The 21,071-nt window shown below is 44.0% G+C and overlaps 6 protein-coding genes across 8 annotated transcripts; 3 read left to right on the top strand and 3 right to left on the bottom strand.

Moving 5' to 3' along the window:
• Nucleotides 1-356: 356 nt before the first annotated feature.
• BCIN_08g02740 (hypothetical protein) lies at nucleotides 357-2,770 on the top strand. Its single transcript, XM_024694528.1, has 5 exons — nucleotides 357-810; nucleotides 874-878; nucleotides 946-996; nucleotides 1,049-1,207; nucleotides 1,268-2,770. Exons 1-5 carry the CDS (start codon nucleotides 736-738, stop codon nucleotides 2,412-2,414), a joined length of 1,437 nt encoding a protein of 478 aa, XP_024550318.1. The 5' UTR covers nucleotides 357-735; the 3' UTR covers nucleotides 2,415-2,770.
• A 276-nt stretch (nucleotides 2,771-3,046) lies between these two features.
• On the bottom strand, nucleotides 3,047-5,807 carry Bctgl1. Of its 2 annotated transcripts, XM_024694526.1 has the most exons (5): nucleotides 5,755-5,807; nucleotides 5,623-5,702; nucleotides 5,471-5,566; nucleotides 5,124-5,419; nucleotides 3,047-5,070 (listed from the first exon to the last, which is right to left on the bottom strand). In XM_024694526.1, exons 1-5 carry the CDS (start codon nucleotides 5,784-5,786, stop codon nucleotides 3,412-3,414), a joined length of 2,163 nt encoding a protein of 720 aa, XP_024550316.1. In that variant the 5' UTR covers nucleotides 5,787-5,807; the 3' UTR covers nucleotides 3,047-3,411. The 2 variants fall into 2 exon arrangements, with proteins under 2 accessions (XP_024550316.1, XP_024550317.1); XM_024694527.1 differs by having other exon boundaries at nucleotides 5,124-5,566.
• Nucleotides 5,808-6,249: 442 nt separating this feature from the next.
• Nucleotides 6,250-7,130, top strand: Bcpet191. Its single transcript, XM_024694525.1, has 2 exons — nucleotides 6,250-6,542; nucleotides 6,591-7,130. Exons 1-2 carry the CDS (start codon nucleotides 6,518-6,520, stop codon nucleotides 6,944-6,946), a joined length of 381 nt encoding a protein of 126 aa, XP_024550315.1. The 5' UTR covers nucleotides 6,250-6,517; the 3' UTR covers nucleotides 6,947-7,130.
• A 402-nt stretch (nucleotides 7,131-7,532) lies between these two features.
• BCIN_08g02710 (hypothetical protein) lies at nucleotides 7,533-8,987 on the bottom strand. Its single transcript, XM_001551938.2, has 4 exons — nucleotides 8,574-8,987; nucleotides 8,343-8,522; nucleotides 8,154-8,273; nucleotides 7,533-8,103 (listed from the first exon to the last, which is right to left on the bottom strand). The coding sequence occupies exons 1-4, from the start codon at nucleotides 8,685-8,687 to the stop codon at nucleotides 7,855-7,857; spliced, it is 663 nt and encodes a 220-aa protein (XP_001551988.1). The 5' UTR covers nucleotides 8,688-8,987; the 3' UTR covers nucleotides 7,533-7,854.
• A 2,012-nt stretch (nucleotides 8,988-10,999) lies between these two features.
• On the bottom strand, nucleotides 11,000-12,714 carry BCIN_08g02700 (hypothetical protein). The gene has a single exon (XM_001551936.2). The coding sequence runs from the start codon at nucleotides 12,437-12,439 to the stop codon at nucleotides 11,501-11,503; it is 939 nt and encodes a 312-aa protein (XP_001551986.1). The 5' UTR covers nucleotides 12,440-12,714; the 3' UTR covers nucleotides 11,000-11,500.
• Nucleotides 12,715-13,117: 403 nt separating this feature from the next.
• On the top strand, nucleotides 13,118-18,193 carry BCIN_08g02690 (hypothetical protein). 2 transcript variants are annotated; one of them, XM_024694523.1, is made up of 9 exons: nucleotides 13,118-13,387; nucleotides 13,439-14,474; nucleotides 14,522-14,921; nucleotides 14,972-15,587; nucleotides 15,655-15,817; nucleotides 15,875-16,457; nucleotides 16,509-17,192; nucleotides 17,243-17,323; nucleotides 17,380-18,193. In XM_024694523.1, the coding sequence occupies exons 1-9, from the start codon at nucleotides 13,169-13,171 to the stop codon at nucleotides 18,008-18,010; spliced, it is 4,413 nt and encodes a 1,470-aa protein (XP_024550314.1). In that variant the 5' UTR covers nucleotides 13,118-13,168; the 3' UTR covers nucleotides 18,011-18,193. The 2 variants fall into 2 exon arrangements, with proteins under 2 accessions (XP_024550314.1, XP_024550313.1); XM_024694524.1 differs by having other exon boundaries at nucleotides 17,243-18,193.
• The last annotated feature ends 2,878 nt before the right edge of the window (nucleotides 18,194-21,071 follow it).

The following is a 21,071-nucleotide window of genomic DNA, read 5'->3' as shown; positions in this document are numbered from 1 at the left end:
CTCCCCCAAGTGTCCAGTGGTAAGAGATGCTTTCGTGACCATTTGCTAAATTCAAGAAACAGTATCAAGCATTCTGATTACCCTTAGACGAGCTTTCATACCACCTACCCATATGCACGATAAACATAAAACCAAACTCTCTTTGCTACCAGCCCAATCAAAAATCGACGTATTCGGACTTGTAAACAAATAGGTAATCTTCAGATAGATACCGGATGACCGGTACTTTGAGCGGGGCCGTGGCTGCAGAAAGGCGAAAGGCATGGCGAACATGGTCTTTTTTTAGTGTAGTGTGCATACTGAGTCCGAGGTTTACGAGGAGTGGACGTGTACTCTGTGTGAACTATTTTTTCAAAGGGCTCGGGAGCGAAATGTTCCATGCCTGTGGAGAAGGGTTGATTGAAGGAGCTTGTGAGGAGTAACTGTCTGGGTTATGACAGGACAATGTCAGGGCAAGCTTCTAAGGCAGGTCCCACCGTATTGGTGTTTGTGTATAAGTTTGAACAATGATACATCATACATATACCTCTTGCATTTCTCTTTGATAGTCTTTCAACTTCCTTCTTTCTAAATTCTTGCTTCTACTGTGTAGAAATACCTTTGGTGAACTCTTCATTGGTTTTGGAACCGGAGTGGATTTTTGATAACGGGTAAATTCTTCATTGGGTAAATTTGGCAGCGACATCAGGGCGGCTTGAATTGACACATTGAGAGACAAGTCAACATATTTTCGGAATGGCGGCGCCGGTAGATCCAGCGACCAGAAAGAAGGTGTTGAAAGTGGTGTTCTTTTCGCTGTTATTAGATTTGGTGCGTCTACACAATGGGCAGATTCGATCGCGAAACATGGCAAATAGCTAACACCAATTTTAGATCTCGTATGATATACCTTCCGCATAAAACGGGTAGGCATAAGGATAGTAAACTAACACGCTACCTGGGCAGATTCACATTCATATTGCCTCTATTTCCAAAGCTGCTGGAATTCTATAGGAAGTACGTTTATCTGGTCTCTAACTATCCGGATAGATATCTAATATGGAAACAGTCTTGAGGCGCCAACTGCCTTTTCTTCTTCTTCCGAACCTCCTACTCTTCTCGCACATATCCTCACATATCTCAATACATACAAAGCATCATTCGCGAAACCAATCGACTCTCGATATGATATTGTGTTGCTGGGCGGAGCTCTTGGGAGTTTATTCTCGTACGCAATCATAACTCGCTGCCCCTTTTGTCTCGGCTTTGCTAATATCCTTCGTCACAGTCTTCTCCAAGCTCTCGCGTCCCCCATAATCGGCACCCTTTCAGATAAGTATGGTCGTCGCACAGCGCTTCTCGCCAGTATGACTGGCAACATCCTCAGTGTCCTCCTCTGGGTATGCGCTACCGATTTCCGAACCTTTCTCCTCTCGCGCGTCGTAGGCGGGCTCTCAGAAGGCAATGTTCAACTCGCAATTGCAATCGCTACAGATATATCGGACGAGAAACAACGTGGTGCAACAATGGCGTTGGTGGGAATATGTTTCAGCATAAGCTTTACTTTTGGACCTGCATTAGGTGCTTGGCTTAGTACAATCAGTACTGTACAGGCAAATCCTTTTGCTACAGCGGCTGGATTCTCTCTGTTTTTGATTGTGACAGAAACCATTTATTTGTATATGTGCTTGCCAGAGACATTACCTAGTAAGGTTGCGCAGGCTAAGTTGAATGGGGAGCCGGCTGCTACAAATGGGGTTACCAAGGCAGCTGGTTCTTCGACTAAGAAGACGCAAGCTAAAATGGTATCCTCGAGTACTGATGGGGTGAAGAAGCAGGGAAGAACGAATTCCCACTTCCTACTCAACCTTACCCATCTTTCTTTCATTCTGTTCTTCTCTGGCATGGAATTCTCCCTTCCTTTTATGACATACGACCTTTTCGGCTATACATCCTCGCGCAATGGTCGTCTTTTAGGATATATGGGGCTTGTAGCATCTCTTCTTCAAGGAGGAGTAACTCGACGTCTTCCGCCTCTTCTTTCCGTTCGCATAGGTGTAGTCTCATGTCTCGGCGCACTATTTCTCCTCGCTCGCATCAATACCGTTGCAGGTCTCTATTTAGCCACTACTCTCTTGGCCGTCACAACTGCAACAGTTGTCACGGGTCTTAATGCACTTAGTTCATTCGAAGCAGGCGAGGATGAAAGGGGTGGAAAGTTGGGAAACCTAAGAAGTTGGGGTCAACTTGGAAGAGGGCTAGGACCATTGTTATTCACAAGTGTTTATTGGTGGGCGGGAAGAGAAGTGGCGTATAGTATTGGAGGTGTGGGACTTATGGGGGTGGCATTATTAGTTACTTTTGGATTAGAGACTCCAGGGGGGGAGAAAGGGAAGAAGATTGGGGATGTTAAAGGGGAAGTGGGGGAGTTGTAGATCGGGGTATAGCCTCGATATTTGACACTGTATTGTTATAAGAATTTTGGTTTTGCATTTGTCGTTGGGCCGCTACGAATCACCGAGCATATCCAGGTTTGGATAATTGAAGAGAACGAATCGGGGATTTGAGTTAAAGATATCCTTTGGTGCATTGTATCTATATCGAATTGTTTGCAAAGAGAGTGAAGGATTGGAGATGTTTTCCAGTGAATGTATTAATAAACTATCAAATAACCGAATAAGAAAGGGCAGAAGCAAAGAACGTGGGTGTATTGGGCGAAGATATTCTAATAAGTAAAATACCTAGCTATGCGAATGAATTTAACAGAGCACGGAAATGAGTTATTGAATAACCTAATAACTTCCTTCATTCACAGACACAGTGACGAGTTGTTGTCATTTCTGCAGAACCTACCTAGCGAGAAGTTCGCGAAATCAACTACATAGTTCGGAATCTGCAGGGAAAGAATCGTCTCGATGAGCTTTGCGTTTATTAATCGAAATGACGAGTCCAGTTATTTTCAATGCTAGTCAGTCCTGGCGAGCTTCGAATATTTTCACCAAGAATGCTCTTTCGCAATGAGCTTGGGTTATTCTAAAATCATTAGGAAACATCAGACTGACGCTATTGTTTTTCTCGTTGGTGAGTAAGATTATATATATTATGCATGTCATATGTGTATATGTATGTGCTCGAGTAGATATGCCATATGTACCTCGCTTGCTTCAGAAACAAAAATCAAGAAGCCTCTTCCTCCATTTACAACAGATTCCAACCCAATACAAACGCCTGTTCCTATAAGAGAGTGCGATCATTCTAATCTCATATCGTCTCTTCTTGCTTCTTCTTTCTATATACAGATGCATCAGGATTCTCCATCGTTCAATCCGTCATGCTGATGAATGAATTAGTCTTCAAATCGTACTTTCCCTTAATTACCAATTTCCAACACTCATACATCCATTATCCAATCTCTTCTCTCATTAATCAATGCTAAACACCTTCACTCCCCTTCTTCTCCGACTTTCTTCTCAATACTCCCCCAAACCCCCTCATGCTCCCCCCACTGTCTTTCCCCGTATCATTCGCGCTTGCGTTACTGTCTCCCCTACTCCTCGCTCCATCACTAATATACACATCTTCTTTACTCCTACTCCCTTCTCCTAACCCTGATACAACGCCCCCTACAGCACGTCCTACGCCTAGACTAATACCATTTCCACCTATGCTTCCTGGTCTACTTTTGTTTCCTTTTGTGTCGAAAGAAATATTGCTGCCGATAGAAACACTGCGTAGAGATTTCCTAAAGCGAGCGGGAGTGGATTGGGAATGCATTTGTGGGGAGGGGGTTGTGATAGGGATGCGGGAGTTTGGTTGAGAAGAGTGTGAATGGGATGGGGGTGTTGAAGGTATTCCCTCTCCGCCTTCAGGATGTGGCTGAGGTTTGGGTTTAAGGGCACGATGCGAACTGTCGAATTGGGGAAAGGGAGTATTAGATGTATTAGCGCCAACAGGCGAGGTTTCGGTTGAGGCGTCATCGTCTATATATGAGTTCCTAGAATGGAGCTTAGCGCGTTTCCGTGCACTATTATGGTTATATGTGCTTTCAGGTGTATCGAGATCGGCCGATGATTCGTCGCCAGGTTGTAACATGGTAGTTTGATCTACATCGACATATGTTCCACTTCCTAAGGATTGACGACTTCCACTCTCTTCTTCACTAAGATAAGTCAATGGTCTGGGGTTCATGGCACCAATGCGAATTGAGTTGGTACGGGCGCGGTTATAATGTTCATACTCCTCTTTCGAATGCTCTGCATTGTAGAAGGATTCTAAAGCGTCGAAAACATGCGGGAAGACTAGAGTGTTGACTTCTCGAGCCCATAAGAAATCGAGATGCTCATAGTGGGAGATTTCAATGTGAGTTGTGAGAGGCGGAAGTTCTTTTCGCATTACATTGATGTCGACCAGTGAGTCGCTGCCACCATACAGCAATACAATTGGTGTTTTGATGTTGCGGGTTGGAAATTTGGCGACTTTGGTGTATTTGTTTACGCCACCCAAAACAGGTTGGGGCTCGTCATCGTACATTTGGAATGACTTCGTGCGGATGATTTGAAACCAGTGAACAACTGCTTTGGTACTAGTGAAAGAATACAGATGAGGGTACGCTGCGAGCTTTTGTGATGTGGACATATTCTTGGCGTGCCAGCCGAAAAGAAATTTTAACCCCATATCAATGAGACGCACGAAAATCGGAGGGTAAAGTATGGATTGCCACATAGTAGCCGATGATAGAATAGAGCGACGACCGAAAAGAAGAAATAGAACCTGAGGTGATGCTTTGACAAGTGCATCCACTATACCATTTGAAAGTCCAGCTGGAGACATAGCGGGCGCAAGGGCAATGAATACATTGATCTGGTCATTGAGCTTCGGGTGGACAGCCAAAGTTGCAAAAGCCTGGGCAGTTCCTTGAGAGAATCCAACATACGATAATGATGGCGCAGAGGTTGTGTCAAGAATGTATTGGATGGTGTCAGGGATATCATAAAAGGCAAATTCATCCATAGAAAAGTCCCAGAAAGCTGTGTCTGTAGGTGAATGGTGGATGGACTTCTTGGAGTATTTGTTTCCACGATTGTTTCCAAGCTAAAAATCTTTAGTCTCTCATGTGTGCATAAGGTGACATGGACCCAACTTACCCAAACATCGTAACCTCTTTCCACCAGGGTAAAGGCTAAGCATCTCTCCTTATCAGTCAAACAAACCCATACTTCGCTATTCATGAGCAAGCCATGGTGTAGGTATACAACAGGTTTTTTGATGCTACCGGGTCCACTGTTGACTTTCATATTTTCTTCTCCTTTCTTCCAACCAAGTCGATGAGCGCATAGCAGATAGCCATCTTTGGTTTGTACGACATGCTCTTCGGCATAATAACCAGCTAACTCGCAGAGATCTACAAAATCTGAAGCATTTCGAATCGAGGTGGATATATCTGAGTTTGTCAGTCCTTTTCGTTCAGATTCTACTGAAAGACTGCTCCAACCTTGCTTTCGTGTCTCTGATTTCTTAGCTGCTGGAGATGTGAATCGATTGAAAAGGCGCCTCGAACCTCGATAACATAGCGTTATAATCGTCGAAGCTGTGCCATTGTTAGATGGTCCTTCCAACGATGGCAAATAGTGGGGTGGAACATACGAAGTGCCAATGTCAATATTCTAATTATTGCTTCTAACCCAACAAGAAAGAACGAGCTTATCAGTGCCAAATATTCGCTCCTGTATGATTGATCAGCAATTGTCACATATAACAATTAAGCAGAAAACTTACGGGCAGAGCCGTCCGAGAAATGGAAGATACATTGTGTTGACTATCTTCTATCCAGGACGTTATTTGCGCGGTGAGATAGTCTTATAACATCTGAGGAGGCGATCTTGACCGCAAAACCGATGCAGGCTTGATATATGCAGCTAATTGCCCTAGAAGGTCTAGAATATTAGGGTCTGCAAAGAAACGGTATTAATTAAGCTAGGTTATTGACGTGGACAGAGCTCTAAAGTGTAAAGATGCATACACGTAGAGTCCAATCGTTACGACCTTCATTGATGTCACATCCACTTTCACATGCCAATCCGCATCGCCTTGCCTTCACTTCATTCACGCCTCGAGGATGAAGAGTTGGTTGGCTGAAGATGGTTGTTCAATTCACACCTATCAAAGAAAAATATATAAAGAGGGAGAGGAGGGTTGGAAAGATACAATGGAAACTATCTCATCAGATGACAAATTAGCAATTGTCGTCTCTAAATGCTTTATTACTTATTTGCGCGCGGTAGAGCGGGAGGGCGGGAGCTTGAAGGTTGGTCTAGGTCGGGTAATCCACGGGATTGGGATTTGTAGCTTCCGCCCAAGAACTTTTGAAAGTGGCACTTTATTAATGCTATGTTTGTACCCGAGAAATGTCATGACAATACCTACATTCTGCGAATTGAAGCTCTTTTACAAAGAACTTTCATACTCTTCCTTCCTGTACACTGTTTACTCGACTGGAAGTATTTAAAACACAAATCTGCACAAAGACGACTAATTCAGTATGCCGAGTTCTTGTCAAGATATCCGTTCGCACCTTCCTTTCCTCTCCTCAGTGCCCCGCTAAATTTTCGCAGGAGCTGCACTGGCACAATGTCTCCAGGAGTCAGACTGTGTCATGATTTATCGCAATAAGCCTTCCGATTGTCTGCGGGCTCCGCTTCTCGAAACCATGCCTACCAAGTGTCAACAATTGAAGACAGGCTACGGTGAATGCAAACGAGGCTTAGTCGATATGCGCAAACGATTCAGAGGCAATCAACCAATTTCTGTGAGCAAGGAGATTGAGGGAGGGGGAGAGAGAAATACCGGTGGACATATGCTCTATGCTGGAAAGCCAGCCTTTGAAAGCGGGGTCAAAGAGACAAGCGGAAACGAACCCGAAGAGAAGGACTGGAGGCAGTTGGAGAACGAGAGGTACAGAAAGGAGTAAACAAACAAACACCCACTGTCAGCAAGGACCATTGGGGTATTGCGTTTTATACCCGTTAAAATTGGGGTTGCATATTGCATTGGAAGGCGTTCAGGCAATGTATATCAAAAGCATTACACGGTCAAGGTTGATTATCATAACGAAATAGTAAGGAAAATCCACTCAAGCCCACAAACGTCACTCATGATTATACATCGGTCTCCGGGATAGGGATATCATTGCGGCGAACTCTTGGTCCGTCATGCTGTCATTGGTTTTTCTTTCTTGGATTGAAGCGGGGTTTGCGGTTGATGGGTTCTCTCAACCGGTAAATCGGATCCAAACTTCTATGGCTACACAGGCAAGGCTGCTTACTTCCGGTGTGACTCACGGAGAATAGGTATTGAGAGAAACGAAAGAGCGTGCGTTCAAATCGGGTTATCGGCCGTAAAAAAGACTTGCTCCATCAACACCGGCCACAACTTTTTGAGGGGGTCGACTGGCAATTGATTGTTTGCTGCATGAGTGCGAGCATGCACTCTCTATTTGCATCTGTAGTACAGCGACCTTTGTTGCCTATGTCCAAATTCGGCAATCTATATCACGCTGCAAGTTCGGTAAAAGCGGCCCAATGTCGGATTCTAGAACTGAACGTTTGAAACACGAGATATCGAAAGAAGTTTTTCGGCCATTGGACTTGCGGTACAATTCTTAGTTTTGCAAACATCTGATTTGTATTATCCCTGCCTCAGAAGCTTTCTGGTCTTGTTATCTGCCATTTCCCTGCTATCGGACTACGATTAGCTCTAGTTGTACCCATCCATCCTACACTCAACGCCATAAATTAAGTTCGCAGAGAGGACATTTATGTTGCCACCAAATCCCCAACCCATAAATATACAGAATCCCAAGTCATCCTAATCATTTCTTCATTCAAGCCCACCAAGGCCAAATTGGCTCAAGGTCCCAACCCCATCCACCCATCCTCCTACCAGCTCACTACTCGACAACTTTTCACGCTGTGCCTGCTCGTATCGACTCAGTAGATCTTGATACATATCACCAAGGTTATGTAACTCGGTACTGAGCATCTTCACTTGGTCTTCGAGTCGCTGACGCTCGTTTGCTTGACGTTTCCGAAAATTTCTCTGTGACACGCGATTTTGTACAAGCCGACGCTGTAATTTGTCAGGTCAAATGAGCCTACAAATTAGAAGAGTGTTCTTACCATCTTTTGTGCGGGTGTCTTTTCTGTTAACGAGTCTGTTGAATCATGCGATGTCTCTCGTGTGCGACTACCTTGAGATTTGGTCTTTCGTTCGCGAGAAGCTCGATTTTGGCCTCGTTTCTATATTTTGTTTGTTAGTCTAGGCAAAAGGAAGCCTCTTCAATTCAAGACATTATTACAAAAACTTACTGATTCGCTTGATAATTCATTGATCATCTCGTTCCTTTCCGATTCATAACTTCTACTTTTCTCTGTCGAAATGCTTTGTTCTAATTCTGGCACCATAGACACATCAATGGTATCGAGGTATGGACTCGGATATGGCGGTATAGTATATGTATTCTCCGTTTGTGGGATCGTACATGTTGTCTGTTCTTTATGTTATCATCTTGCTGTAATGGGTTTAAAGGATGAACATACGTATGGAAAGGCAGATCCGAATGCTTCGGTATTTAAGTCACACGGTGCGTCTTGATCAAATGTCAAAGAGGGAGGCGAAGGAGGCGAATACCAAATTGGAGTTGAAATTGCCATTGAATATTAGTCGTATGATTAGCTTTTATAAAATTTTCTGCGTAAGTTTGAAGTTTGTTAGGACGATTGTTATTGTGATTAAGCTTTGTCTATGATTTTAAAGTCTCGAAGGACTCGAAAGTATATATAATCAGTAATCAAAAATGACTCTAGTAGCTTACAAAAGCTTCAAACGCCGCATATTCCCGAATCTCTAGGCAGCGGCAGTAGAGTGTTGCGCAGCTTAAATTGGTAGCCTTTCAATAGGCTATATCTATCACACACACCACACATACCATGCAAAAATCCAGCTTACATATCCGAATCGGCAAAACAGAACACCGGTAGAATAATCGATGGAAAGTTTTTAATGCCCGCCTTTTCAGGGGTCGAAACAGGGTCTGACATCACCTTTTACTGCTATTTCAGTCGGTGAGTGGAAGACCACACAAGTGCAAAGAAAAATTTCTTTGTGTAGCATTGTATCACTCATCCACGGAAAACCAAACTACTTTGGGACCTAGTCGACGCCTTTCAACACACACGCATAAAATGACGAAGCTTACCATATTCGTTGCGCGCACTTTTGGCCTGGGAATCCACGTGTGTGGACCGTCTTTTGCTTAATGAACTTAAGCTTCTTATTCTTCCGTCCTTTATCTGCAGAGTCAGCGAGAAGCTGAGGATGTGATTGGATACCGAATCGAGTTTCTTCATCGAGCGTCTGGCGCAGGTGGAAAAGGTGCATGCATTCGGCCTTTCCGCGTCGCTCAAAGTCAATTACAGAGACGGATTTACGAGGGCCGGGTTTAGAAGTTTATATCCAGAGGAGCTGCATATTCTTCTGCCGGTTGGTTGGATTGGATTGAAGCTTTTCCTCCTTTCTTTCTTTCCTTCTTTTCGTGGTGGAAGCAAGTTCGAAGTGTTTTGTAATCATAATGTGTTGTGCGATTGAGAAGAAACTGGGAGAATATATATAAATATTATCGCAAGTGGCTAATCAAAAAGATAATTCAGACCATTCCATGCTACTGCTTACATGTATCTCCTCGTATATATCGGCTTTGCACAAATCCATAGTGAATGAACTTGGACTAGCTTCCACCTCCCTGGAAAACGTCCCTGAATAAGTAACCAGCGTACTCTCCACCGTTTTTCATATACAAGCTCTAAAATCTTGTATCTCTATCATTGCATTAGTCATATAACACGCTCTACGACGACGTTCAAATATAGTGCGTTCCCCACGAAGAATAACTCGAGCTAACATTTCACTAGCTCGTCCCCAGTCTGGACTCGTGTCTAGTAGTGTGTATTTTTAGGCGCGAAAAACTTGACCTTGTTGTTGTGGAACGCTGCGGCGGAACTCGTACAATGCTGTTTGGATATATATCAGGGAGGCCCGGCGGAAGCATTTGTGGATGATGGTGCAGAGATGGTCTATCAATCGTGAACTCGAGTCATTTGCAGTCATTTACACTACGTGATGATAGCTATGCGAGTACAGCACACCTTTGAATAATAAGCTGCGACGATCTGGACTTAGAGAAGACAAGAAGACCTTCTCAACACCTAACCATCTGGTACAATTGACTCATATGAATTTTAAAGTCTTTGGGGGGCCCAGAAAGTAACAACTCGGGCTATAAAGACATACAAACGAGCAGGAGGTCCAGAAAACTTACCTCGTGACTTGTGATACTTGCAACAGCTGCAATACTCCCCTTGGAAAGAATTTGTGTGGGATAATCAAATCTCTCGGTTGTCACGCGCATACCTTCTGTTTTGTGTTTTATGGCAACGACTGGTTCTTCTTGGCTATGAAATTGAGCCATATGATGGATACCGAATCCCTTAATGATGTGAATGAGTTCAGGGTCAAGCTAAGAAACTCTTGATCCGTACATGATGCTGCTATCCAATAGTCTTATTTTTATAGTTTACTCCAATAGGCATGGAGAGCATTTTTATGAAGGAGTTGAATATGAAGAGCTCACAGTAATGAAGTAGCTTCTGGATGTACAATCACTCGCCAAGTCTTAATCTTGAGAATAGATCTACATCCGCAATTTCAATCTTCATCAGTGGAACAATAGCGTCGCTATATTTTGGAAGCTGATTGGGCAGCCTTTTGGCATTGCACGATGACTCTAAAGTCTTTGCTTTGAGTAGTTATGTGCGTGACGCTTCACGAGTGGCAGATACATCAGCCTCTTTATTTTCAATATCGGAGCTAGATACCCCTTTCCAATCTCCTAGACTCGAACACTGGACCAAATTTCTTTTTTACCGTGCAGCACTTTACGCTTCAAAGCCTTAGGCTTCAAAATATGTGACTCTTTCTTTCCAGGCATTCTAGCTTCATTGGACTTTTGCAGCTTTTTCTCGCTTCAGAACTCGCGCATAACATGAATACTGTCCACAAGTCTCCGAGTTCTTCACCCTTTCTGTCTAGTTGACCCTCAAAATCTATTAAGCTAGAGACAAATACAACAGTAAAGCACTTTCCCGCAGGGCCCTTCTAATTCTTATATTCTTACATCTTTCAAAGCATCCCAACCCTCTATCATGATAATTCGGAAAGCATTTCGCCGTTCCAATAGTGGCTTCCACACCAAAGAATAAGGCGTTGAATGTCTTTGGTGGAGGAATCAACTGACATTACACTGCAAAAAAAACTAATCGTGTTTAGATGCATCAGTCGACTTTGACTCCAAAACTCATGATTCAACGTGACCTTCACCCTCGGCCTTTTTCGTACACATAAAGCGCAGCTCAATTACGTAGATTCACATATGAATTAGTATAAAACCTTCCCTACTTATCTTCCCCATCTAGGAAATTTTTAGTTCATCCAAGACCCACTTCACTCCATCTACAACCATATCCGGCTGAGTTACCAGGACAAAGTGACCACTCTCGTCAGCAAACACGAGCTTTCCCCTCGTAGAAAGTTTCAAATGTTCCTTCATGAGCCCCTCGCTCTTCTTATCGGCAATTTTGATCAGGTTCCTAACATGAATCCTCTGCTCCTCAGTTCCATTCCCCCTTTCAACACCAGCCTTATACAACCCACTCCAATCCCTGCTCCTCAGGCCCCCAATTACATAAACCGGTTTGTTTCCAAGCAGCGGCTGCTTTCCCCGCAGCTCTTTCTTCAGCAAAGTTTCAAAACTCGGGGCGTATTCATCTTCCTCTTTCTTTGCCTGTAGTAAATATTTCTCTGTTGCTCCCTCGCCATCGAATGCATCCCATTCTTCGGGGCTGAACTTATGCTCCGATCTGATACCAATACCAGAAAAGAAGTCAACGCCTTCGGAAATCGCTTGCAGATTTGCATCATTAGGATTTAAAACCTGTAGCGCAGTCTCGTGATTGGCATCGACGAATACTACACCAGCGATATGAGGGCCATTTCCTGTAAGGGCAATGAATTCGTTTATCAGTACACCGGCCCAAGAATGTCCAACGAGAACTAGAGGATTTGAAATAGAAGCTTTCTTAATTAGATAAGAGAGTTCTAACGCAATGTTCTCGGCTGTGGGTGCGAGAGGCGAGAGCTCGGAATTGCCATAGCCAGACCGGTCGTAATTGTAGCTGCGTAAAGAGGGAGAAAGTAACCGCGTCACAGCCGCCCAAATGCGACTGGTACTTTCCACGCCTGCTATGAATAATACAACGGGATCTTTGGAACTGATGGGCTCTGGGCCGTGGGTGTAGAGGGCGAGTGAGTGAGTGCCGATGTTGACAAGAGTGGGGGTTGAGGAAGACATTATGAGGATATGAAGCTATGAGGCTTCACGGCTTGCGAAATTCCAATGGGGCGCGGTATACGATGACGCTCTTCAAATTTCCAAGCCACTGCATCCATACATATACTTCATCCCTATTGATGCTTTGTCAGGTCTCTGAGTCAGGCCGTCTTCCCTGAGCGTAAGCGAAGCTCGGACGTAGTCATGATCAACGACCGCTAAGCTTCCCATACATCTGATTGAAGATTTTCTACAGAGATCTCCAGAAAAATGGGAAGTCTTCACGCAAAAGTACCTTGAGAGCACGTCACAAGAATTGAATATGATTGTGGAAGGGCGTGAATCAATGGCCATATAAGCACTAGCCAATGGCCAGTTCAAACAACTCATGCTTAACTATATTTGATCTTTTGGGCCGAGATCCGGGAGTGCTAATAGAAAAGCATTTTCTTATCTATCTCGAGTCTGTCAACAATGCTATTTTTGGGGTAGTGGTTCGAGAACAGTATGCTTATCAGCTGTTTAGAGAGAAAACCCTAGCTTTCTTGCTGCCCATACAGTTTAGGCTCGGAACTGTTAGCCACTTCGGGTAAACTGCAGCATACCCCTGAGCCTGATATCGGTACCGGTAACTCGGAACGACATCCAACAAAACCGACCTACATCTCGACTGCCAAGCCCGTATTACTCTCCATTCCTGCTTGCTTTTCGGCATTGCATGAGTTTGTCTCGTAGAAACATTTCTTAGTCATGAACGCTTCTAGCGTTTGTGTTGCAGATGCAGATGCTTTTTTTGGTCCTCGGGTCGATCCATGTCGCAGACAATTCGACTTCACGTTACTTTTCGAGCAGAGCGTTTTCACCGTCGGTCCATCTGCAATATTTATCGTACTTCTTTCTCTGAGAATACCGAAGCTATATCGGGAGAAGAGAAAAACACTGCCGAATTCACTTTGGGGGTTTAAATTAGTGAGTTTACCCCATCCATCATTACCATACGCGGGGCTCTAACAACGGCAGATTGTAATATCAGTGATTTTGTGTCTTCAAATTGCTCTTTTGGCATCATGGATAGTTTCTCAGGGTCAACAAACACTCGTATCTATTCCAGCAGCCGTCCTGTCAGTAATTGCCACGATTGGTCTCGCAGCATTATCGAACCTGGAAAATAATCGATCTATACGCCCTTCATTAGTAATTTGCACTTATCTTCTCCTTTCCACACTGTTAGATATAGCTCAGACAAGAACACTTTGGTTGCAACATGGAAACACAGCATCATCGGCATTATTTACATCTAGTGTGCTAGCCAAAGCAGTTCTACTATGTCTCGAAGTGTTCGAGAAAAGATCTTTTCTAAAGGATCCATACAACAGATATCCCCCCGAAGCTTTGGCAGGAGTTATAAATGCAAGTCTTTTCTGGTGGCTCAATATACTCATTCAAAATGGGCACCGAAATCTGCTCAGTCTTGGTGATCTTTTTGATACCGATCAAGCCTTGTCATCTTCTTCCCTAGAGACAAAAATGCAAAATGCATGGCAAAAGCAATCGCGCAATGGGAAATATTCCCTCCTCTTCGCTATCCTTACAAGTTTCAAGGTTTCTCTGCTCACACTTGTCTTTCCGCGTCTTTGCCTAATTGGGTTCAAATTCTCTCAGCCATTGCTCATAAATCGAGCCATCTCGTTGATTGAAACTCCCGAGACGCCGGGAAACCAGAATATCGGATATGCGTTAATTGGCGCAACAGCTCTTATATATCTCGGCTTGGCGATTAGCACTGCCCAGTATCAACACCAGATATTCCGAGTCATCACCATGATTAGAGGCGGATTAGTCTGCATTATTTATAATGTAACGCTAGCTCTCGATGCACACTCTGCAGGCGATTCTGCAGCAGTCACACTGATGAGTACAGATATAGAACGCATTGGAACTGGGTTTGGTAGCGTTGATATTTTATGGGCTGGCCCGATCGAAGCTGGCATTGCGGCATATTTATTACAGCGGGAAATGGGCCTAGCATGTATCGCGCCTGTCATTATTTCACTCGGTGAGCCAAGTTAGAAATTTTAGAATATCATTCCCTAACATCTGTAGCGTGCACGATTGGAGCATTCTCAATCATGAAATGGGCGAAACACACTCAGAAGGAATGGGTCGAAGCGGTGCAAAAACGCGTGGCGATTACATCTTCCGCACTTAAATCCATAAGGGGGATCAAGATGCAGGGACTCACAACTCGCTTATCTGAAGCCTTGCAGGAGCTTCGTGTCCAGGAACTCGAGTATGCGAAGCCGTTTCGTAGGAACATTATTGCCACTGCTGTGACATCTAATATCACGACCCTGTGCGGACCAGCTATAACGTTTATTGTCTATATTCTGATTCAAAGAACTAAAGAATCGGCAACGTTGAATGTTGGACAGGCTTTCACTAGTTTGTCTTTGATTTCGTTGTTGAGTGCGCCGGTTTCAGAAATGGTTCAGACTATTCCTACGTATGTTATTTTCATGGGCATTCAATAGACATGACTAACTCGAGAGAAAGATTTGCGGCCGCAATGGGATGTATGGAAAGAATCCAGACTTATATCAGGACAAAAGACCGTAACGATCCTAGATTTTCCAGTCCAGATTCTGAACGCATCTCGATTTCTGAGGAATCTAGAGACGATGCCAATCTCGTTCCCCATGAGATTGAGTTGCAAACAATTCGTTCAGTCATGCCTGCCTCTGCGTCCCACGTTCAGAAAACAGATCTCATTACAATCAAAGACGCATCGTTCAATTTCTCATCTGAAGGCACGCCAGTTCTCAAAGACATCAATCTTGAAATTTCTCGTGGGACTTTAACACTAGTTATCGGTGCCATTGGAAGTGGAAAATCATGTCTCCTAAAAGCAATGCTTGGAGAATTACCAAGTAGCAAAGGATTTGTATTTACGCATACTTCAAACATTGCGTTTTGTTCTCAGACGCCATGGTTGCCCAATAGCAAACTCCGGGAACTCGTGCTTGCGGGGTCGAGCTATGATGAGGTTTGGTATAATGCGGTGCTCAAAGCCTGTGTACTAAATCAGGATATTGCTACGTTTCCCGATGGCGAGGAAACAGTAGTTGGTAGCGATGGGGCGGCTCTGAGCGGGGGACAGAAGCAGAGATTGGTGAGTCGCTTTACTGTTTATATCGAGACATTGATCTACTTCCTAGATTGAGGCTAATCGTGTTCAGGCATTGGCACGCGCATTATACTCCAGAAAAGACTTAATTTTGATCGATGATGTTTTCAGTGGTCTAGACTACAAGACAAATAAAGCTGTATTCCGCAATATTTTTGGTAAAGAAGGACTTTGCAAATTGCATAACATAACTGTGGTTCTTGCCACGCATGCAGGTAAGCGCAAACTCGAGTAAGATCACAAACAAAATGAATTGAGCTGACGACATATAGTTGAACATCTGCAATCTGCCGATAACATAATTGTTCTATCCAACAATGGCAGCATTCTCGAGCAGGGACATTTTCGTAAACTTCGCGAGAACAATGATAGCCATGTCAAAGACTTGATATTGCATGAAAGTCCAGACATGAAATCAGCCGAAATCCCCATCGCAGAAGCCATGAAAAATGCACCGACCAAACCAAAATCACTTGAACCCAACGACATAAATCGTCAAGATGGTGACGCCAGTGTTTACTTCTACTTCGCAAAGTCAGTAGGCCGGATCTATTTCTGTCTTTTCATCGGAACAGTGGTTCTCTATACGTTTTCTAGCGAGTTCCAAGCTGTTCTCCTAGAACTATGGTCTAAAGCGGAGACGGATCATTCGGGTGTCTACACCAATATGTATATGGGCTTATATGCAATGCTATCCGTGTTGGCTCTGTGTGGAATCGGGGGATTGCTATGCGTCACATTGCTATCTGCAGGCCCATATGCTTCTATTAATCTTCACCGCACGCTCTTGCATACGGTCATGTCGGCGCCATATTCCTGGTTCACTGCAACTGATAGCGGGGTAACCCTAAATAGGTCGGTAACTTGATTCTCTAACACTGATCAATATCAACTGACACTCTATAGATTCAGTCAAGACATGAGTTTAATCGACATGGAGCTCTTAATAGGAATCGTCGACACATTCGCAGGTTCATTCATGGCAATTGCTCAAGCAATACTCATTGCCATTGGAGCCAAATACGTCGGGGTCATTCTGCCATTAATCATCGGAACCCTTTATATCCTACAGAAAGTTTACTTGAAGACATCGAGACAACTCCGGTTATTAGATCTAGAATCCAAATCACCGCTCTACTCCCACTTTACAGAAACGCTCAGCGGACTCACGACGATTCGTGCATTTGGCTGGCAAACCCAATCAGCCGAGAAGAATCGAGAACTTCTGGACGTCTCGCAGAAACCCTACTACTTACTTTACTGCATACAGAGATGGCTCAATCTTGTTTTGGATCTCGTCATTGCTGGTATTGCTGTTATTCTCATCACGTTTGCAACACAAATGCGTGGAACTACCAGTGCAGGCACTCTCGGGATCGCGTTAGTAAATATTCTACAATTCAACTCGACGTTGAGTTTTCTTATTCGAAAATGGACTCAGCTAGAAACTTCTATTGGTGCTGTAGCCAGAGTGAAGAGCTTTGAGATGAATACTTTGTCGGAAAACGGTTCTTTGGAAGTCAATCCACCGCCACCGGAATGGCCTGTTAAAGCTAAAGTCGAGTTTAAAGATGTGACTGCAGCTTATGGGTAAGATCCTACTAGGGAAGTTACATGTAATCTACTAACCGTATTGACAGTGTCGACGATCCTGCTGTGAAGGGTGTCTCATTTTGCATTGAGGGTGGCACGAAACTGGGTATAGTTGGAAGGACTGGGTCGTGAGTTTACTCTAATCCGTTATCCACGTTTAAAGATCTAACACATTTCTCCACAGTGGCAAATCATCTCTAACATTAGCACTCTTCCGGATGCTCGAGCTAAAAACAGGAGATATCCTCATTGACAACATTTCCATTTCTACTCTCCGCCGTGAATCAGTACGCTGTTCTTTCATCACCATTCCCCAAGAACCTTACTTTCTATCTGGCACTGTCGGCTTCAATGCAGATCCGTTTCATTCTTTAGACAGCCAAGCAATCCAAACTGCGCTTGTTCGTGTTGGGCTATGGGACATAATATGCAATAACGGAGGTTTAGAAGTACCCATGAACGCAACGCCTCTGAGTCAAGGTCAGCAGCAACTTTTCTGCATCGCAAGAGCATTAATCAGGAAAGTGGCGCTGGGAAATAAGGATCATGGAATTCTGGTGCTCGATGAGGTGACGAGCAATGTTGATTCTGCTAGTGAAGAGATCATGTTGAGGATTTTGGATGAGGACTTTAAGGGCTGGACAGTGCTTGCTGTAGCTCATAGATTGGGAACGATTAGGAGTTACGATAGGGTTTTAGTTCTTGATAAGGGGAGTGTGGTGGAGGATGGGGCGCCGGAGGATTTGATCCGAAAAGAGGGAGGGCTATTCAAGGAACTGTGGGAGAAAGGATTTGGGAAAGAGAGCACTGTGTAGTGTGTTGCGTGGAGCTAAGCTTTTTAAATTGCCTTTGTTGTTTCTTTTATGTGTAGTTTGTTGAGTAAAGCTGAGTTTCTTTATTTACTTTTGTTGTTTCTCTTACTTGTAAACAAAGGAAATCCTTAAATTGCCGATTAGCTTCATTTTAATATATATCATTCAACATATCTGTAACGTGGTATACATAGCGTGGCATACACTAGTACCCATGCCGGAAGTTTTCACCACACCTAATACAATTGACTGTGAACATCCTTCAACATACATACATACATACTGAAATCTATCCATAGCCCAACCGGTCCCCATTACATGTAGCACACTCAGTTCCCCATTTGATTCCCATTGCATCCTGTCAATGTTGTGTTATGGACTACCATCACATGTTGACCTCTTCTGATAACCACAACTCTATTCAGAAGCACAGCGTTGCCGACCACTCTTTGAAATAGAAGGGGATATCAAGAATAATGGTTCATATGAGCGGTATTTACAATATACGCAGTAGCATGGAATGGAGCAAAGCTCATCAAGTGTGGAGATGAAATCGTCGTGTTGAAGCTATCACAACGGGAAATGCATTTTACACAACACTTGAGCACAATAAACTTATTGGGAACGCTTTGTAGAAAACCGAAAAATGATCAAGACTTGATATCGTGATGAACAGAAGATGTTTTGCTCGAGGCTATCCACGCCCACGCTTCTGATCGGCCCATCGTCGGCTAAACTTGCCTTTATTTCATGTTTCGTCCGAGACCATCCGAGTCATAAATTCTCCTTTCTCTTCCTGAGGCTGAGTCAAGGATTCTTTCTTCAAAGGAACATCATGACGACGCGGCGTCTCCGATTGTATAAATAAATTTCATTGTACTGTAATGCGAAATATATCCTCAATTTGTCTTTGTACACCTCCTCCATTGCGGCATCGACTGGATTTCCCATTTCCCATTTCCCATTTCCCATTTCTAAGCTTTCATGCAGATCTCTTCTGGACTTTGTGGTTTTGCAAGGACCTGATATTAACAAAGGGATTCCCCTACATACCTTTCTTGCCCTTGCCTAGACGAAAGAGGGAGATGGGATTGGAGATGCCGCAGTGGAGTCCTGTCCATCCATACACCGTGGTGACCGCCTGTACCCAAACTCGCAATCAAAATCTCATTTCATGAACGTCAGGCCCCAGTAGAAATCCTGGTAATATAGCAATCGGGACACGGGTTTCCAGGGCATGTAGGCCTGTAGGGCCAATTTTCTCAACCCCTCAAAGATTCCCTTGCGTTCTAGAACGATTGGGACGATATTGGTTCGTGCTAAGGGTGCGTGGAGCCGGGAATATAACAGGTGAGTTATGAAATGGAGAAGGAGAGAGTGTGTGAATTTAATTGAATGAGGGAAATAAAATGATGGACACGTAAAGGATCATTTAATGGTCGATGGGGTCGATGGGGTAAGGAGATTTGTTGGCTGAGAGTTTCCACTACTGTACCGGCAGTACCGTTTCTCATACTGCAATGATTCTGGATGCTGATGCTGATGCTATAGTGTGCTCCGTATACTCCGCGGCCACGACAATTTCGATCTCGATTCAGGTTTCGATTCTGAGAGCGAAGTCGAGGACGGTGACGAAAGAAGAATGAAGACTCCAAATTGTTGGTAGGCAATCTAACGGTGAATACAAAATGATGCAGCGGATTACGACTACAAACGGATACACGCCCTCACTCACACTCAATTGGAAAATAAGTCTGCGAGGAAACACGGTAACATTGGCAAGCATCTCCATAGAAAGAGAGCCACGCCTGCTCTCCAATCTCCCTGCTCCCTGATCCAATCACCAAAATGGACATGGACATTGGCCTTGTGCATGCAGTAATGCAACAATAATGCAAACACGGCAGTGACGATCTGCGGAACGCACTGCACCTAGCTAACGTATTGCAATGAAGATCTGATAGCTATCGTAAAACAGTAATCTCTCATCCCTATGAATGGTGTATCAAAAACTCCGAGCCGTGCGAGCTATCAGATCAGTGCTTTTGTTTTGTTTCCTTCTTTCCCCCTCTCCTCCGTTGTGCCAAGCTTTACGATCAAACATGTTAAAAGAAAAGGCTAACCTTACTTCTTGCTGTTTGGGGTTGACTAATTTATTCTCCTGGCTATATTTTGTAGATAGATAGGGAGATAGATTGGTAGGTAGGTAGATAGATAGATTGGTAGGTAGATAGATAGATAGATAGATAGATAGATAGGGTCGGTACGTGTAGGTCCCGTAGGTACGTGTAGGCAGGAGTGAAACAGTCGTACAATAAATTCAAGAGCTATACGGAGCACACACAACTTGCGAGGCATATTTCTCTGTACGAATCAGACGAAAGTTATTTTCCCCAATGAATCAATTTTGATGCCCCTGATTCTTCCCGGGTATGTACCGTACCTATCCGCTCAGCGTACCAGACAGACGCTCGTGATGAAAAAAATGCTCGGCTATGATTGTTAGTTCCTGCTTATGGTGAGGAGATCTAATGCAGGTACCAGATTCTCCCAAGCGTGCCGAGCGAATCGAAAATCCAATAAGAATGGGTGCATACTCTAGACCTTGCTCTTCCTCTGACCACAGGAATATGATTCACAACATGTGATACGGGTTGTCGAAATGGTTTCTAGACCTTCGTCCAAGAATCTTGGAACCTTCACAATTCCTTAACTGGCGAGGTTTTCACTCTATTAGTATTTGGCGTGTGTATATTATTATTATTACTATTACGAGTTTGAGTTTGACAATCTGCGTCTCTTCGGAGCTGAGCTGAGCTGAGCTATGCTGTAGCTCTTGCCAGCGAGGTAAAACAGAAACGAAACACAAACGCATCGAGCAGAGAGATGCTGCTCATCCATGTCATCCCCAGACTCTCGTTCTTGCAATCTTGACAAGCAGCACCAGCATCATTCAGGGAGCGAAATTCATGCGAGACCCTGTTGGGAATCTTGTTGGTCCCACACGCTCGTTTCATTAATCAATACGAGATGAACTGCCGCGTGCTTCTGTGAAATCTGGACT

Source organism: Botrytis cinerea, chromosome 8, assembly GCF_000143535.2.
Source record: "Botrytis cinerea B05.10 chromosome 8, complete sequence".
NCBI classification, from domain to species: domain Eukaryota; kingdom Fungi; phylum Ascomycota; class Leotiomycetes; order Helotiales; family Sclerotiniaceae; genus Botrytis; species Botrytis cinerea.
This window is presented reverse-complemented; position numbering and strand designations above follow the sequence as displayed.

Bases quoted from the DNA above. Each gene is read 5' to 3' on its own strand.
- BCIN_08g02710 (XM_001551938.2), bottom strand. From the start codon at position 8,687: ATGGCAATTTCAACTCCAATTTGGTATTCGCCTCCTTCGCCTCCCTCT. The intron at 8,523-8,573 runs GTATGTTCATCC...CATAAAGAACAG, and splicing joins TCGGATCTGCCTTTCCATAC to ACAACATGTACGATCCCACA. The intron at 8,104-8,153 runs GTAAGAACACTC...GACAAATTACAG, and splicing joins AGACACCCGCACAAAAGATG to CGTCGGCTTGTACAAAATCG.
- BCIN_08g02740 (XM_024694528.1), top strand. From the start codon at position 736: ATGGCGGCGCCGGTAGATCCAGCGACCAGAAAGAAGGTGTTGAAAGTG. The intron at 997-1,048 runs GTACGTTTATCT...ATATGGAAACAG, and splicing joins CTGCTGGAATTCTATAGGAA to TCTTGAGGCGCCAACTGCCT. The intron at 1,208-1,267 runs GTACGCAATCAT...CCTTCGTCACAG, and splicing joins GCTCTTGGGAGTTTATTCTC to TCTTCTCCAAGCTCTCGCGT.
- BCIN_08g02690 (XM_024694523.1), top strand. From the start codon at position 13,169: ATGAACGCTTCTAGCGTTTGTGTTGCAGATGCAGATGCTTTTTTTGGT. The intron at 16,458-16,508 runs GTCGGTAACTTG...GACACTCTATAG, and splicing joins AGCGGGGTAACCCTAAATAG to ATTCAGTCAAGACATGAGTT. The intron at 17,324-17,379 runs GTGAGTTTACTC...ATTTCTCCACAG, and splicing joins ATAGTTGGAAGGACTGGGTC to TGGCAAATCATCTCTAACAT.
- BCIN_08g02700 (XM_001551936.2), bottom strand. From the start codon at position 12,439: ATGTCTTCCTCAACCCCCACTCTTGTCAACATCGGCACTCACTCACTC.
- Bctgl1 (XM_024694527.1), bottom strand. From the start codon at position 5,786: ATGTATCTTCCATTTCTCGGACGGCTCTGCCC. The intron at 5,703-5,754 runs GTAAGTTTTCTG...TCAATCATACAG, and splicing joins TTTCTCGGACGGCTCTGCCC to GAGCGAATATTTGGCACTGA. The intron at 5,071-5,123 runs GTAAGTTGGGTC...AAAGATTTTTAG, and splicing joins AAAGAGGTTACGATGTTTGG to CTTGGAAACAATCGTGGAAA.
- Bcpet191 (XM_024694525.1), top strand. From the start codon at position 6,518: ATGCCGAGTTCTTGTCAAGATATCC. The intron at 6,543-6,590 runs GTTCGCACCTTC...AAATTTTCGCAG, and splicing joins GAGTTCTTGTCAAGATATCC to GAGCTGCACTGGCACAATGT.